At 42.3% G+C, this 16157-nt stretch overlaps 1 protein-coding gene across 3 annotated transcripts; it reads left to right on the top strand.

Annotated features, from left to right (window-relative positions):
• The first annotated feature begins 10906 nt into the window (after nucleotides 1–10906).
• inka1a (inka box actin regulator 1a) lies at nucleotides 10907–15165 on the top strand. 3 transcript variants are annotated; one of them, XM_060909884.1, is made up of 2 exons: nucleotides 10907–11158; nucleotides 14104–15165. In XM_060909884.1, exons 1-2 carry the CDS (start codon nucleotides 11156–11158, stop codon nucleotides 14986–14988), a joined length of 888 nt encoding a protein of 295 aa, XP_060765867.1. In that variant the 5' UTR covers nucleotides 10907–11155; the 3' UTR covers nucleotides 14989–15165. The 3 variants fall into 3 exon arrangements, with proteins under 3 accessions (XP_060765867.1, XP_060765868.1, XP_060765869.1); XM_060909885.1 differs by lacking the exon at nucleotides 10907–11158 and adding an exon at nucleotides 11212–12563; XM_060909886.1 differs by lacking the exon at nucleotides 10907–11158 and adding an exon at nucleotides 12579–14006.
• The last annotated feature ends 992 nt before the right edge of the window (nucleotides 15166–16157 follow it).

The raw sequence follows: 16157 nt of genomic DNA, 5'->3' as shown, positions 1-16157 counted from the left end.
CGAATTGATTTGTTGCGTGCGTGCGCACACACGGGCCAGGATCTTATTGCATTTTCAAACTTTGTCAATCAAAAACAGATTAAAAAGTAAAACTAATATTTCCAAAAAAATTTAAATCCTAGTTGGTTGTAAAAACTGATCCGCTTTGTGTCCCTTCCTTTTGGTGACATTTTATCCTTTGTGCTATTTCACGATGAATTCTCACGGTATTAAATCTGAAATCTGTCTTCTGTACCTTTTTTTTTTTTTTTTAATTTATTTTTTTCATTTTGAAATTTACTTGAAATTATTGGAAATTAAAGGGAACGCTGAGCCAGGAATGAAGCGTACGTGCTCACCATCTGATTCATGTCTTGATTTTTGTGTTGGAGTTCTGAGTCGAATGAAGCTCACGATTATTCAAGTCTTTTGCCACTTTTTTAACGTTGTGGAATAAATCTGCGTCTCGTCCATCAGTGAGGTTTCTGATGCTGGATGAGCGTCTCGTCCATCAGTGAGGTTTCTGATGCTGGATGAGCGTCTCGTCCATCAGTGAGGTTTCTGATGCTGGATGACACGCGGTGAGCTTTTAACGTGGACAGAATGACATCTTAAAACGATCGCAGGATCTTCCAGGTAGTGGGTGTGGCCTAAGGTCTGATCACTTTCCCCTCTTGTGAGCAGTAAGGTGTGGAAGGTGAACAGGTGCACGCGTGTGTGTAACAGGGTGTTCAACAAGCATGCCTACAGGGGGCGTGTCCAGCCACTGATGCTCAGCGGTCACGAAGTTAAACAGGTAGCCCTGCCCAGACACTGAGGACACACCAGGTGGGTGTTTTGTGATGAGTTACGCAGCATCTAAAATGGTGCAACAAACCAGTGTGGTTTTTTTTTTTTTCTTTTACATTACAGCTACAGGTTTGAAATGTTGGCCAAAGTAACCACCTGGAGGTTAACTGCTATAAGCCCCGCCCCTTTTGCTTGCAGAATGCATGAGGGCAGATGTTGGGGCAGTGGCTGTCTGGGGTGCCATTTCGGATGGAGTTATTGTAGTGTTAGGAAGTCGGTTGTGAAAGTTTCTTTTCACCGGGTCTTGAGCTTTCCTATTAAATCTGTCTGGGGGAAGAAACTTCCTCAACTAGGTCTTGTGTGTTTCGATATTGTTTGTAGTGACGTAATTTTTGCCCCAGACTTAGTGACGTCATGTATTTACGCTCTGGAGAGAATCACACTGCCATCTAGTGAAACCTTTAAGGAACAGTGAGTCAGTTATTACAGGCTGATTTCTGAATACTCATAGCTCATAATTATAATATTAATGTCTGTTTAACTCTGCTCATTTTAAGGTGACTGTGGTGATCTGAATGTTTCAGTTCGGCTTTTGAGTGTAGTGACAACCTGACCCCAAATCATGCCCCCTTGGTTACTGTTGCTATGCATGACAAGCCCAGTGTGTGAGAGGAGCGTGTGTGCGCACACACTCACCTTTTCACCACATCTGAAGTCGTGTCACGTTCTGTCTGTCGTCCTCTGCATGCTGGTGAGGTCAAACAGAAAACCTCATATTCTATAGGAAGAGTGTGTGTGTGTGTACCATGTGTACCGGCCTAAGAGTGTAAGAACAGCCATAAGCCACGGCTCAGGGATCCACACTACCTGAGGAGCGCGCACACACACCTCTTTTATTAGTGCAATAGTGTCCTCTTATATCAGGATCAGACAACAGAAGATTGTTTGTGTCCGATCCGACAGTCACAGTGCCATACGTTCTTGCTGCATTTTTGTCAGGACACTTGCAGCACAACAACTTTTAACCTCGACCAATCATCATTCATGTGCTTGTGTGTTGTCAAAGATCTAGCCAGGAAACGAGACAATTCTGACACGCTAGACGTTTTGTCGCAGTGTTGTAGAGCCTCCCCGACACCACATCGCTGTTCTTTGATTGTGTTGCCCTACAAGGCCCGTTCGTCATTCCCCAACATTCATATTCAGGGCTAACGCTGGAAATTTGTCAATCAGGCTAAATTTGTATCGTCTGATCCTGGTGTTACTCAAACAGACTGGCAGGATTAGTTCAGAACTGTAATGTTTCATAGCTTTCATCAATCTGGAATTCTGTCTCAAGCTTGGAATTAATCACAGGAATGTTTTAATAAAGAATTTTAATAGAGAGTCTGTTCTCCAGGGCTGCATGACTGCACAAAGTTTGACCATTAGTCTGAATATTATCTGCAAGAAAGAAGGAAAGTTCATAATCCAGTGTATCTGTATGAACATGACGCTCAGGAACAGAATGTTCGATGAGCCTGCACGATTAAGTTTTCTGAACTTTTAGACAAAACCTGATTTTTATTGCAGTATACTTTCGGCAAGAAAGGAGAGGAGATGTGTGTTAATACTTTAGCATTATGGTTTGACATTTCACTCGAGTCAAATTCAATCAGCTCAACAACAACTTCAATCAGTTCAGAAGAGTCTTTCTGAAAGGATCTCACACAAGGGTTCCCATGCTTCAGAAAATTCTTTCTCTAATTCTTCCTGATTTTTGTAATTAGTCACTATGGGGGGTTGTGGCTTCAGCTCCTCGAGTTTCAGGGTGGATTAGAGAAAAGTGCCTGAGGTGCAGAACGAAAATCAAGTTATACAAAATGAAAAGGTGGCTTACAGTGGTGTTCCAAGGCTCGGGTAATCTGAGCTTCACTAAATTTCACAATCACAGCCGCACTCAAAACGAGTTGGTTTTGGTAATTACATTTCCTCTCAGTGTGGTCACCGTGTGGGGGGGGACTCCTACTTCTCAACTTGAAAATCTGCTGATCATGGTGGGTGTGGTCTCAGTGTTGTATTTAAAGTAGTGGGTGTGGTCTTTGTACTCACAGTCATGGGTGTGGTCATGCTCCAAGGAACCAAGGTGATTGAACCTGCATCAGTGCTGAATTTCCCATCAGACACTCTGACAGTGGCCTCGTACACACCATCCGGCATGAAGCAGAAAGTGTTTTTGGAGGACCGTCTCAGTCCCTTCACCTGGAACTGGTCCACCATAGCGCCTGAGTCACGAGAAGCGTCATTCAGCAAAAGTCAAGTTGGTCATTTGTGCACAAAACTGAATGAGGGGGGAAAATCAGATCTGTTTCTGTAAAAAAAAAAATGCTGGAATAATGTAATTTTTAAGTAAAAACTGTTTTTACATATTGATTTCACAGTAAGTACGGTATTATACAGGTGTACTGTGATTGCCCTGATCCTGGATCAGATCTTGCACCAACAAACTCTGAGTAGCTGATGATGGTTGATGTTTGATGAATGTCTGGGGTCTGGACTGAGGCACAGCGACAGGGCAGGGAGAGGTGGAATTATGAGGAAAAGACTGTTAAATGATGGGTCACGTTGATTAAAAGGGAGGCAAAAACTGTTTACCAGGAAATTACATCCCACCAAAACTTTATATCTGTTTTATGTAGTATCTAACATCCTTCCCTTTTGACAATTACCCACTTGTCTATTTATCTCTTTTCTAATTGTATTTTTAGTTCCCATACACTCTAACTTCTGTTTGCATACTAATCTAGCATTTCTCAATCCTGGTCCTGGAGCACCTCCACCCTACATCTTTGTGTTTTTTTACTGGCTTGTTATGCTGCAATCCATTGTAGAGCTCAATTGATTTTGCAATCTAAACACATTCCAGTGCTTCATCTTGGGAAAACAAACATGGATAACGAGGAGAGAAACTATTTTTGGTCAAAAATTTGTAGACACTTGACCATCACACCTAAATGTGGTTCTTCTCCAGATTGTTGCTACAAGGTTGGAAGCACACAGTTGTACAGAACGTCTTTGTCTGCTGAAGTGTTGCAATTTCTCTTCACTGAAACTAACCGCTCCAAACCTGTTCCAGCACGATGATGATGCTCCTTTGCACAAAGCAAGATCCAGGAAGATATGGTGTGTTCAAGTTGGAGTGGAAGAACTCGAGTGTCCTGCATGGAGCCCTGATTGAACTTGACCCCGCTGAACACTGACTGCACCTCAGATCTCCTCACCCAACATCAGAGCCTGATCTCACGAATGCTCTTGTAGCTGAATGAACACACATTCCTAAAGGTGGATGGTGGAGTTCCCGACTTGCAATTCGGAGATGAGTGACCGTTCCGTTCTTGGGGGTTGGGTTTTTTACAAGTTCCAAGTTGAGTGGGTTGCAGCATAATCTGGCTGATGAGGTAAATCAGGTAAACTCTGGAGCAGGGAACTCACCACAATGTTGTCCTGGGCGGAGGGGAGTGTTTTCCCAGACCAGGATTGAAAAATGGTGTTCTCGTCAATCAAAAATAAAAGTTGGATCTGCAAGAGGACACTGTTAGATTCATGAAAAACAATGGCTGAAAATATGGTACATTGCCTTGACAGTTTTGTTTTAAAGCCTTCCTAATTTACCATATCCTACGCCCATGACAACGACTCAAAAGAAGAATTGTCCAAAAATAGGCTAGTTGCAAGAAGAAAAGGAAACATGGTGAGGGGAAAAAAAATCCAACACTGAAGTTGACTCTTGTATTAGAAGGAAAGGAAGTGAGGGATATTTTCCACTTAAAAAAAAAAAAAAAAAACTTGTCAGTGACAGGTTTCAATGCAGTAACAGAAAACAGCCTGTACAGGGCGATGGTGTCCGTACTGATTGAGGTTTATTCCTTTTTTTTTTTTTTTTTAAGTTGCACAAAGCTGATCTTTGAAGTTTTATGGGGTTTTTGGGTTGTAACTTTTTTTTTCCCTCTCTCATGGGTAAGTCATGACTTCACATGGCAGTTCCTGTCAAAAAAAATAAAATAAAGCACAGAAGTGTGTGCAATTTTATCTTCTCATTAAAAAAATGTCTTAAAAATGTTTTCTGAATGCATGAGTGAGAAACATCACCAGCTCTCTCCACCTGATAAACTTACTCTTAAATTCAAAGTCATTTGCATACTGTAACATGATTGGTTATTGTATTTATGATGCAATAACACTCACCTGTAACGTGTTCAGTACTATTTCAGAGATTGCACTGTGATGATGATGATGGGGGGGGGGTTCGCTTCCAACCTTAGTCAACAGCAAAATGAAAATCAGAATTTATCTTACAATTGTGTGTTTATTGAGACTTGGTACAAAAAGAGTTTTCAGAAGTACATCTCCCAATAGAGCTGCCATGGCAAGTGTGTCCAGGCACAATTAAATGTGCCTGTCTAACTGTATACCCTGTGGAAAACTACAGAAGGTTAGTGCAGTTTTTAAAAAAAAAATGCAATTACAGTAGTTTTAAACAGTGGCGACTCCTGAATTTTTTTTCAGGGGGGGCAATTTTCCCCCGTTATGTCTACACGGACTGTAAATGTCCACAGGACTGAAGTAAATTGACCTAGGTAGCAAATCAACTGGCCGAACTTGTTTTTGCCTGGTAAATTCAGATATCAATACAGACAATATCTCTTCTCTCCACTAGGTGGCAACACTAAACAAATTAAAGGTGGCAAACTAAGGTAGCCTAGTAAACTAGACCCACCCGCCTAGCGGCCAAAAATATTTTTGCCTACGAGTGGCAAATATTCACATTTAGGCTACGTTCACGCTGCAGGCTGAAGTGACTCAAATCCGATCTTTTCGCCCGTATGTGACCTGTATCCGATCTTTTATTGACAATATGAACGACACAGATCCGATTTTTTTCAAATCCGACCCAGGCCGTTTGGATATGTGGTCCTAATTCCGATTCCTATCCGCTCTTTTCATATGCGACTTCAGTCTGAACCGCCAGGTCGCATTCATCCAACTTACACGTCATCAACAAGCCACAAATGTCACTATTCTGCGCTGAAGTAGGCGGCGGGTCTCTCAAAAAAAGTTACAACAACATGGCGCATGACATCAATGCGAGGGACGCTTCGGGCTGTGAAGGTTCTGAATCTTCTCAATGGAAGGACGCAGAGGTTAGGGAGCTGATTTCCATTTGGGGGGATGCAGCTATTCAAGCTAGATTGGATGGGTCATACTGCAACCGGGCAGTTTTACTTCCGTAAACACTGGCCATGCTCACTGCGTGTGACGTCGTCATATCCTGCAATGCGCATGCGGAACACTTTTAGGTCGCTTTTCGTTCATACTGAGGATCACATACAAGTCGCATATATTTGTTAATGTAAACGACCTCACAAAAAAATCGGATTTCACAAAAAAATCGGAATTGAGCATTAAGCCTTGCAGTGTGAACGTAGCGTTAGTCTGGCTTGCCAGGCTAAAACTAAGGAAGATTCATTGTGAAGCCTTCAAAGCAAAACATTTGGCATCACAATCAATTAATATTACATTACTCATTTATTTTCTCATATTTTTCCAGTATTCTATAATAAGTAGACACAAATTCTTAATTATAAACATATTCTAATTTCTTCAATTCTAAAGAATGCAATTAAAGTGGCAGGATATAAATCCAAAACAAGTGTTTAAGTTTTGAAAAAGATGAAGAAAAGCATAACCATCAAACAAATGTGCAGCTTAATTATGTGGGTTTTTTTAATATGGAATTGCACCATTTTAACAACAAATAATTCTAAATAAATTCTGCATTTTTTTTCCCAAGAATTCCTCCAGAAAGCCATGCCTTAAAAGGAAATTTAAAGTATTACAAGCATGTCAATGAACACAAAAGGCTTTAGCTATTTAGCTATATACACACAAGGTTTTGTAGTCAGTGCAACTTGGCTTAACAAGTTGGAAAAAAGGTAAGGCGCTGCTGGCTCCCATGAACACATACTATACAATATATAAAAACTGAAAATATGCTTAATTTACACCAAGTCAGAGAGAACTTGAGGCTACTGAACATTGCCATGCTTGGAATATTTAAACTGCCATTGGTAAAACAAAAACATGGCAATGTTAAACTGCCATTGGTAACACACACACACAAAAACAACTTTTGCCTAGTAAATTCAAATATCAGATATCACTGTACCGTCTGCTGTGCTACTTCCAGGGTGGAAGAGAACACAAGGGTAGCAAAAAAGAGCTACATCACAGCCAGCTAGCCAAGTTTTCCGGTGGTACCAGTTCTTGTTAAAACCTCTTGAGTAGGTCTTCTCCCCCTTCGTAGACACTTGCTTGATGTTTAAATTCGGTCTAGGAGGTCCTAGCTGTTTGATTGCCGTTTTCTCCTCATTGGTACGACGACTAAAGGGAACTTCTTTCAGAGACGCTATCGTATTGTTGCACTCAACACTCGCCGCCGTCTTCATAGAATGTTCACACATTTCCCGTGCAAGTTGCGTTTTCCAGCCCAAAATTATGTTCAAAACCCCCCAAAATGCACTTAAAACCAATCTGGCAACACTTGCGCGGCGCAACAGGCGTATGACGTAAGCACGCTGCTTGTGCGAGCACATAAAACCCAATAGAAAATGCATTGGGAGCAGGATTTTCGAAAAAAAAAACGTACGTACCATTAGTGTCAATGGGAGATTTTGGGGCAAATCTGAACCTGACAGAAATCGCCCCAAAAGGGCGTGGCTACACCAGGCACGACCTTAGCCTGATTGGACAATGACATTACTATTGGTAGTAGGAGTAGATAAATAAAAAAAAACCTCCCTCCCTGTTTGGGAGTGCGTCGCCCAAATCGCCCCTATTAACGAGCCGCCAGTGGTTTTAAAACTGTTTTGTTTGACAAGGTTTGGATTTGTTGCAGTAACACACCCAGCCACCAGAGGGCGCACATGTCCAACTTGCAGTCTAGCTAAATGTCACTGTGCCACAGATTGCAATTCTTTCCCAACAAATAAACACAAAAGTGTGATTCCTTTTCATCTAATTTGTTATTATTGAGACGCACGAATTTGGAGCGATTTTCAGTGATCTTAAGCTGTTTAATAAACTGAAAAGTTTTCGCAAAAAATGTATTCAAGCACCAAGTAAATTCACCTCAACGGTTCATTTGTTTTAACTGTAATGTTCATTGTTACAGATCGACCTTTCAGGGTGGGTTGATGAGCAACAGGACAGTCTTTATGACCACAGCAGCGGTTCTTAGTCAGTGCATTAATGTAAATAAGCTTTAAAATACTTTGTTCACTTTTCCCAGGTCGCTAAAGGCACCGCCTGATTTGTACAAAGTTTATACCTTGGAACGCTTTTTAGAGTGTGAAAATGGACAGTGTTTTATCAAAGAACTTCAAGAATAAACTGTTTGTTTCCCTTCATGGCCGCATCTCATTGAAACAGAGGTGGACGAAGTACCCAACTTCATTACTAAAGTCAAAGTACAGATCCCACTGGTCAAATGTTACTCCGATACAAGTGAAAGTTGTCCAGTCAAATTTTTACTCATGTTAAAGTACTGAAGTACTCGCTTTTAAAAATACTTAAGTATTAAAAGTATATTTTCTGTCAGTGCATCGTTGTATTATTACCACAACACTTACAAAACCTAATGCCGTTACCAAAGACAGAAATGTGAATTCATAAAATGAATGCATGCTGTGCCATCATGGTAGTTTAATGGTAAGCTAGCTAGTCAGTGAAACTCCACCTTTTCGAACTTTAAATCATCTCATCTCATTATCTCTAGCCGCTTTATCCTGTTCTACAGGGTCGCAGGCAAGCTGGAGCCTATCCCAGCTGACTACGGGCGAAAGGCGGGGTACACCCTGGACAAGTCGCCAGGTCATCACAGGGCTGACACATAGACACAGACAACCATTCACACTCACATTCACACCTACGCTCAATTTAGAGTCACCAGTTAACCTAACCTGCATGTCTTTGGACTGTGGGGGAAACCGGAGCACCCGGAGGAAACCCACGCGGACACGGGGAGAACATGCAAACTCCACACAGAAAGGCCCTCGCCGGCCCCGGGGCTCGAACCCAGGACCTTCTTGCTGTGAGGCGACAGCGCTAACCACTACACCACCGTGCCGCCCACTTTAAATCACATTGGGTAGCTAATGCTACCAGAAAAGAAAGATTGCTACATTGTTTATTTGGCAAGATTATGCTAAAACATATTTCTGAAAGGACTTCAGAAAAGTTAATGTTATTTAATTTAGCGTAACTCCGTTTTTACATGCTAATTAGCGGTGTCCAAGTTAACTAGCTATGTGTTAATGTTAGCCATGGACAAGGTTATGGCAACTTGGTGGGCAAATCCAAAGGAAGTCACTTGACTAACCAGACTGCATAACTACGTTTGCAATGTTATCCCTAGCTCTAAAAGCACAGACAACTTCGTTGCAAGCTTTCTCTTGGAGTAAAATGTTTACAGACCTCAACATGCTAGGTTGGACGACGAGTTTTGTAGGGCGACGTGGTTTGTTTTAGGTAAACAAAGCAAACATTTAAAATGAAATGATTTTCCTTTCAGAAAACTGAAACCTGAGTTCGAGGTAAAGTAATTAGTGCGTTTATTCCCCAGAAGAACCGCCTCCTTCCATTGTGCCATCAACTGTTCAAATAACACTGCTGAGAAATCACTGAACTTGATTTTATACAGTCTATGGACATGACGTGATCCTAGTGATTACTGATCGGCTGTCTCAGTGTCACCTTTTAGAAAAGACAGCAAAAAAAAAAAACACTTTCAAATCCACTTCATAGTAACGAGGAGCTTGATAGAAATGTACTGGAGTGAAAAGTACGATATTTGTCTTTCAAATGTAGTGAAGTTAGTCATCTCATCTCATTATCTGTAGCCGCTTTATCCTTCTACAGGGTCGCAGGCGAGCTGGATCCTATCCCAGCTGACTACGGGCGAAAGGCGGGGTTCACCCTGGACAAGTCGCCAGGTCATCACAGGGCTGACACATAGACACAGACAACCATTCACACTCACATTCACACCTACGCTCAATTTAGAGTCACCAGTTAACCTAACCTGCATGTCTTTGGACTGTGGGGGAAACCGGAGCACCCGGAGGAAACCCACGCGGACACGGAGAGAACTTGCAAACTCCACACAGAAAGACCCTCGCCGGCCCCGGGGCTCGAACCCGGACCTTCTTGCTGTGAGGCAACAGCGCTAACCACTACACCACCGTGCCGCCAAAGTTAGTCATAAAGTACAGATACTCAAAAAGTGGACTTAAGTACCGAACTCAAGTAAATGCACTTCATTAATGTCCACCTCTACATTGGAACAAACTTTGCAAGCATTTATCCTGGTGTTAATGGTTTATTAAGGGTTAATTATCATCAGGTGATCATTTACTCTTCTTGAAACCCAATTACCCCAATAATCCTCGGCTCCTGTACGATTGGGATTCTGAAGCACGTTTCTGAGGCCTGTGCATTTCTCGACCTCGTAAGTGATTGTTTAAATCAACCTGAAGTGGCTTTGAGGAAGAAAACACATTGTTTTCGGTTCATTGTGTCGACTGATAAACAAGTGAAAAGGCAAAGGAGGAGAAAACTTTCTGACACGAATGACTCCTGGGTCTGATTTGCAAGTTTAAACGTTGATTTCACCTCAGGATTTGAGCTCATTGAGTTCTCTTGAATGCATTTCATCAATTCTGATGGTTTTTGCCTCACTTTAACTTTTTTGTTTAACAGTTTATTCCATTTTCATAGCGATGATTTCTCATCAAATTATGTCGATTTTTACTGAACTAAAAGTTTAAACCGATGTGTTTTCACATAACGCTGACTTAAAAACACTTTTTTTCCCCCTCTAATTGTCCGGAAGTGCTGCCTCAGGATGATTTCCGTTAGTTATTTTTGCCTCTTTCCCCAACATGGCGCCGCTCCTGCCTCTCATTTTTCTGAGGTAAAATTAAAAAAGAGGGCGGGACGAGGAGAGAAATTCACCCACGCGTCCTGATTGGTCGGTTTCTCTTCCCCCGCCTCTGATTGGCTGACTCCAGAACAAGGCACGCGCTCAAACTTGACGTTCGCAGCTGGCACGAGCCCATTCCCCCCAGAGCTGAGATGAGAGGCACATCTGGAGTTTCTGCAGGCTTTAGATTTCTCTGTCTTTATTCACGACATGCTTTAATGCTTTTTCATCCTGGTTTTATTTCTCCACACACGATTTCGGCTCCTGGCTCTGCACAACTCGCTGTTAATGAATGCATTCAGCTTAATTTAGGACTTTTTGGAAAAAGATTAAACTGATTGCTGAGTCTTCAGGAAAAAAAAAACAGAGATGGTAAGTGCATTAATGACAATTTATTTGTATATTTTTTTATATCTTTCTAGGACTTTAAAGTCACTCAGAGCTGCAGAAACTGCATCTGATCCATGCATTTTGTGCTTTAGTGCATGCTCTGATTTTGATTTTAAACTGAGGCACTAAAACAAATGGCACACTGCTGTGGACAGATTTTGGGGTTCAGGTTATTTTTTCTTTATTACATGCATGCTATCATCATAACTCATGTTTGAGCATGCAGCGTTCATAAACTGACTTTTGCATGGCATGGAACATATACCATTTGCTACAAAAAAAAAACAACTACTTTCTGCACCAGAATGTCATGGTTTGATGATGCAAAGTAATGCTGATGTTTGTGATCTTCATGCTTTGGACTCATTTGGGAATAATTCATGAGTTTTTTTTTTTTTTTAATATTCCCTTAAAACCCAAACTAAACTTTTTCTTTTTGTGTGTGCGAGCTCATCCACGGTTATCAGTCCTTGCATCAGTAGAAGTGTGTGTGTTCTGTCCAACACAGGATTCAGAGATGAAGCGTGAGATATTATTTCCAAAGTTTCTGTAGATAAGCGTCCATCCTGCATGGTTTTCCGAGGCGATGTGATCTGCAGCGCAGTAATGGCTCAGTGACTCGAACACAACACCTTCATCTGAATATCAACAGGCGCGTTAGTCTTTCTGGAGAACCTGATTTTATTGCAGGAATCGGTTCCTTAAAACAAGTTTGCAAAGTAGATCTTACTTCTGTACTCTGAAAGCCAGTGAACCTTAAAAAAAAACCAGTTTGGTGAATAATCAGATTTGCACAACGCTCCTTTTTCCTCATGCAGTATGGAGTTAATCAGTCAGAACAGTGAGTGTCGTGCTGCTGTAGTAGTTTTCCACTTGAAGCTTCACTGTGAGTGTAGATAACAAGCAACGGATGTCTCGCTCACCACAAACGTTCTCTGTAAATATCTGGCACAAGTGTGCATCCACCTCTTCAGAAATGCGAAGCTGATTTGCAGATGTGGTTCAGGATGCAGTCCATAAATGTTTGGAACTCGTATAGAAAGAGTTTGACAAGTTTTTTTTTCCCCATCTGCACAAGCCAGACTTCCATGACTTGTCAGGAAGCAAATGTTAGACACCAAACTATCTCAGGTGATCGATTTTTTTATCATGTAGATAAACAGTGAAAGGATCTTGAGCTTTATCATTAGGCGAGTGCTGATGATCAGTGATACAGTAAATCGTGACGTACAGTATTGCGATCACAGACACATCGCACATCGTCCCACCCTTTGTTTTGCGTTGGATGAAGGCAGATTAAGTAGGCAGCGTTTTTTTGGGTCGTGCTCACAAACCGTCCCATCTGGAAGACAGCATCAGGACAGAAGCTGCTTCTGCTCACTGGAGTGTAAGTTGCTCGAAATAATAATGCAGTAATGACTTAAACAGTCACGCTTCAGTGATGACCATGGTGCAAAAATTTAAGTATCGGCACATGGCTAGTTATTCTAACAAAGATTAATTAAACGTCTCGCATATTGGCTTCTCTTGGACTTCAGCCCGAATAGATGTGTGCTTTCAGATGTGTGTTGGATTTTTTTCCCATACTTGGACAGATTTGTCCAGGGTCTGTGATCAGTCATGGTGGACGATTGAGCCAGTGGGCGATATCGACCAATCAGAGCAGGAATCTCAGAGTCAGGCTTGGCAAGTTTTGGGGTTATCTTTGAGTCAGGATTTGGCAACCATTCAAGGTTGATGTGAGTCATCGCTGGCACTGGGGAGGGATCTGTTGTCCAGAACAATTTTCAGATGATCACAAATCATCTGCTTGGACGAACAACTGTTTTAATATCTTAATATTTATATATTGTGGTCTGGAGTTCACTGCAGTGAGACTGTGTGTGTGTGTGTTTTTCCTATACTTTCTTTCTGTCTGTACTATGAAAGCTAAGTCGAACCGGAGTCAAATTCCTCATGTGTGTAACATACCTGGCAATAAAGTGATTCTGATTCTGATTGTGAACATCTGGACAGTGGAGCTGGTTTGACCACGGACAGGACGGGACACATGAGCCGGTGTGGTGAGTCGCTCTCCGAATCGATCAGGTGTGGCCGACTGATTTTCCTCTAACGGATTTTAATGTGTTCTCCGCCACGTTTGTGTGTGTGTGTGTGTGTGTGCGCAGCAGGGTGTAACAGTCTGCATTAAAAGCGATGACGAGCTCCCGACCTTTGTTGTGCTGTTCTCGGTTTGAATAGCGCAGGGTGCAGCTCATACAGTCAGATCCCTTCATGTCTGAGCCTGTCCACACATCCAAGTGTGTGAAAAACAAAACTACCCGGTCGAGGAGGAAACACACTTTCAGAACGGTCACCTGTTTTGGTGTTGATCTGTTGTTTGAACGTTTCTAGATCACATGATGTTCTGTCAGTGAGGTGTGATTAAATCCTTCTGAAAAGACAGAAAGGATCCATAGTCAGGAAGAGTTTCAGGATTGTTTCTCGAGTCAGAGATTGCTTAAATCTTGAGGCTTTGCAGGATTTGCAATGATAATGTCAGAGTTTTGAGCTTTTTTTTTTTGGAAATACAGTAAGAACCTTCTGCCAGGAGCAACTTTATCCATGAGAGCAGATTCTGCTATGACACTAAGAGCAAATGTAAAATAAAAACAGTAAAACTGTTTTTCATTTCATCACTTATTGAAAGAAATAAACGTTGCTGGTTGGTTGCACGGTTACTAAAGATATAAAAATCTCAAATCAAGAAAAGCGCAGTTGTTCCAGAGGACGTGGAAAAGCGACGATCATCTTAACAATATCATTATTTTGTCACCTCTGTGATATCTTGGTGTGTTTCTTATTTATCACGCTGTCACGTTTTTCAGATGGTGTTGTTCCGAACAGCGGCGTTTTAACTCCATGTCTCTTCTCTCTCTGTCCCTCAGTTGTGTGTTCAGGATTCGGGCGGGTGTCTCCGCGAGCACATGCGCTGTATGATGCGATCCCTGCAGGACCTCAAACAGCTCCACCGGACCTGCGTGATGGCGCCATCCTCTGGCCCGTGCAAGCTGCTGATTGGACGGCGTGAGCGACGAGCACGGCTCCGAATCAGCGACGCCAGCGACTCCAGCAGCTCTGACTCAGCCTGTCGTCTCTCCTGCCCCCAGGAGGACGAGGACAGCAGCGCGGCCAGCAGCCTTGAATTTGACTCAGGCTACTCGGAGGCATCGTGGCCTGACGAGGGACCTGTGGTGCTGCGCCGATTCAGGAAAGTACGCGCCGCGTCAGCCGATTTCGATCTAGAACCGAGTCCCCATCCCAGAACGCGTCCCAAATCTACGTCGGACGCATGCCTGGAAAAGTGGACGTCGTTCGAGGTCCCGAGCGAACCAGAAGACTGGACGGCAGCGCTGCTGACTCAAGGGCGCAACCGGCATCCACTTGTTCTCGGGGATAATAGCTTTGCCGACCTCATTCAGAACTGGATGGATTTGCCAGAGTGCCCGTCGGAACCAACGGAACCGAGGCCTAGCACAAGCAAACGGCTAGCCAAGGACTTTCTGGGCAACGTGAAGAGGAGAATAGCGAGGATTTCACAGAACATAGACGGACAGAAAAAACTCGTATCGGACTCGTCTCGGTCAAACAGAGCCGCCATGGCACCCAAACGTCTCTCGTGTCCCGTCGATGTTCCGCGCAAAGTTCCGTTTTTCCACAAGTCTCACATGGACCTCCAGGAACTCGATACGGACTTTTACCGCTTCACGGCGCTCATGAAGACAGGCAGTCGGCAGCCAATCATCTGTAACGACATCATCGGGTACATATGAGGAGCGGAGCGGAGTGGACTCCTCTGACTGAATGGACTCTGATCTTTACCAACACGTTGTTGTTGTTTTTTTAACCAAACAGCTGTATTATTGTTGCCATGTTGCTAATGGTCAAGCTAATAACGATGCTTAAGCTATTATAATAATAATAAAAATAATAATAAGAAGAAATATAAATTTGAGCTGTGTTTATTTCACCAGACACATTCACATGACCTGAAATAAAATGACCAAAAATGTCAAAGGTGTGGACGCGAATATATTTCCATTTTAAACTTAACTTGAGAAACACGCCCCACTGCTGCTATTTTAGTTTATTTAAAAAAAAAAAATTTATTGTGAAAATGTAGACGATACAGGAAACAACCTGAAGCACAGATCATAAAGATTATATTCTGATACTAAACCATCACATATTTGTAAAATATGATCCATCATATTTTTTTCTTTCCCACATTCACACGCATGGTGACGTCGTCGAAAATCAGATGATGTGTCCTGGTAAGTAAGAATTGAAGGAAAGATATTTTTCTTTGAGTTGACTGATGTTGATAAATGTGAGGGTCGATGAAGGTCCGATTTAAAGGGGAACTGAAGGCAAATTTTTTATTATCAAAATTCTATTTATCTCATTTTAATAAATATCGGAATGCATTTTTGATCGCTATTTTGTCGCTGCTATAGCAAGTTCTGAGTGTTTGAAATATGCTCTGTAATATATCAGTCCATATGTCAAAGCGATGGCCGTAAACGAGATTCGTTGAGACCTGTGCGAGACATCGTAGGACGGAAGTAAAACGTACAGCGGAAATCAAAGCGACCGACATCTGCCAACGTTTTCAAAAGACGCGCGCGCCCTCTTTCGAATGCTGATGTAATCAAGCCAGAAGTTTTGTTTGTTTTGATAGCAATCAGGAAAGTTTGGAAAAAAGTAAGCAGTAATCGTCATTTAAACTCGTTTTTGTGCAATATTTCGTTTGGAAAACAGTTTTCAAAATGGCGGCACTGACACCTGGCTGACACTTCACGTTTCAAAGTCTCGCACAAGTCTCGTGAAGATCGCACGGATAAGCGACGCCTGCCGTGGACCAAACGAACTAAATTCATCACGGCTAAACACCAAATAGGCCGATAAGTATAATATTTAATTGCAGTTAGTTGCCGATACG

Source organism: Neoarius graeffei, chromosome 26 (genome assembly GCF_027579695.1).
Source record: "Neoarius graeffei isolate fNeoGra1 chromosome 26, fNeoGra1.pri, whole genome shotgun sequence".
Classification (NCBI taxonomy): Eukaryota; Metazoa; Chordata; class Actinopteri; order Siluriformes; family Ariidae; genus Neoarius; species Neoarius graeffei.
This window is presented reverse-complemented; position numbering and strand designations above follow the sequence as displayed.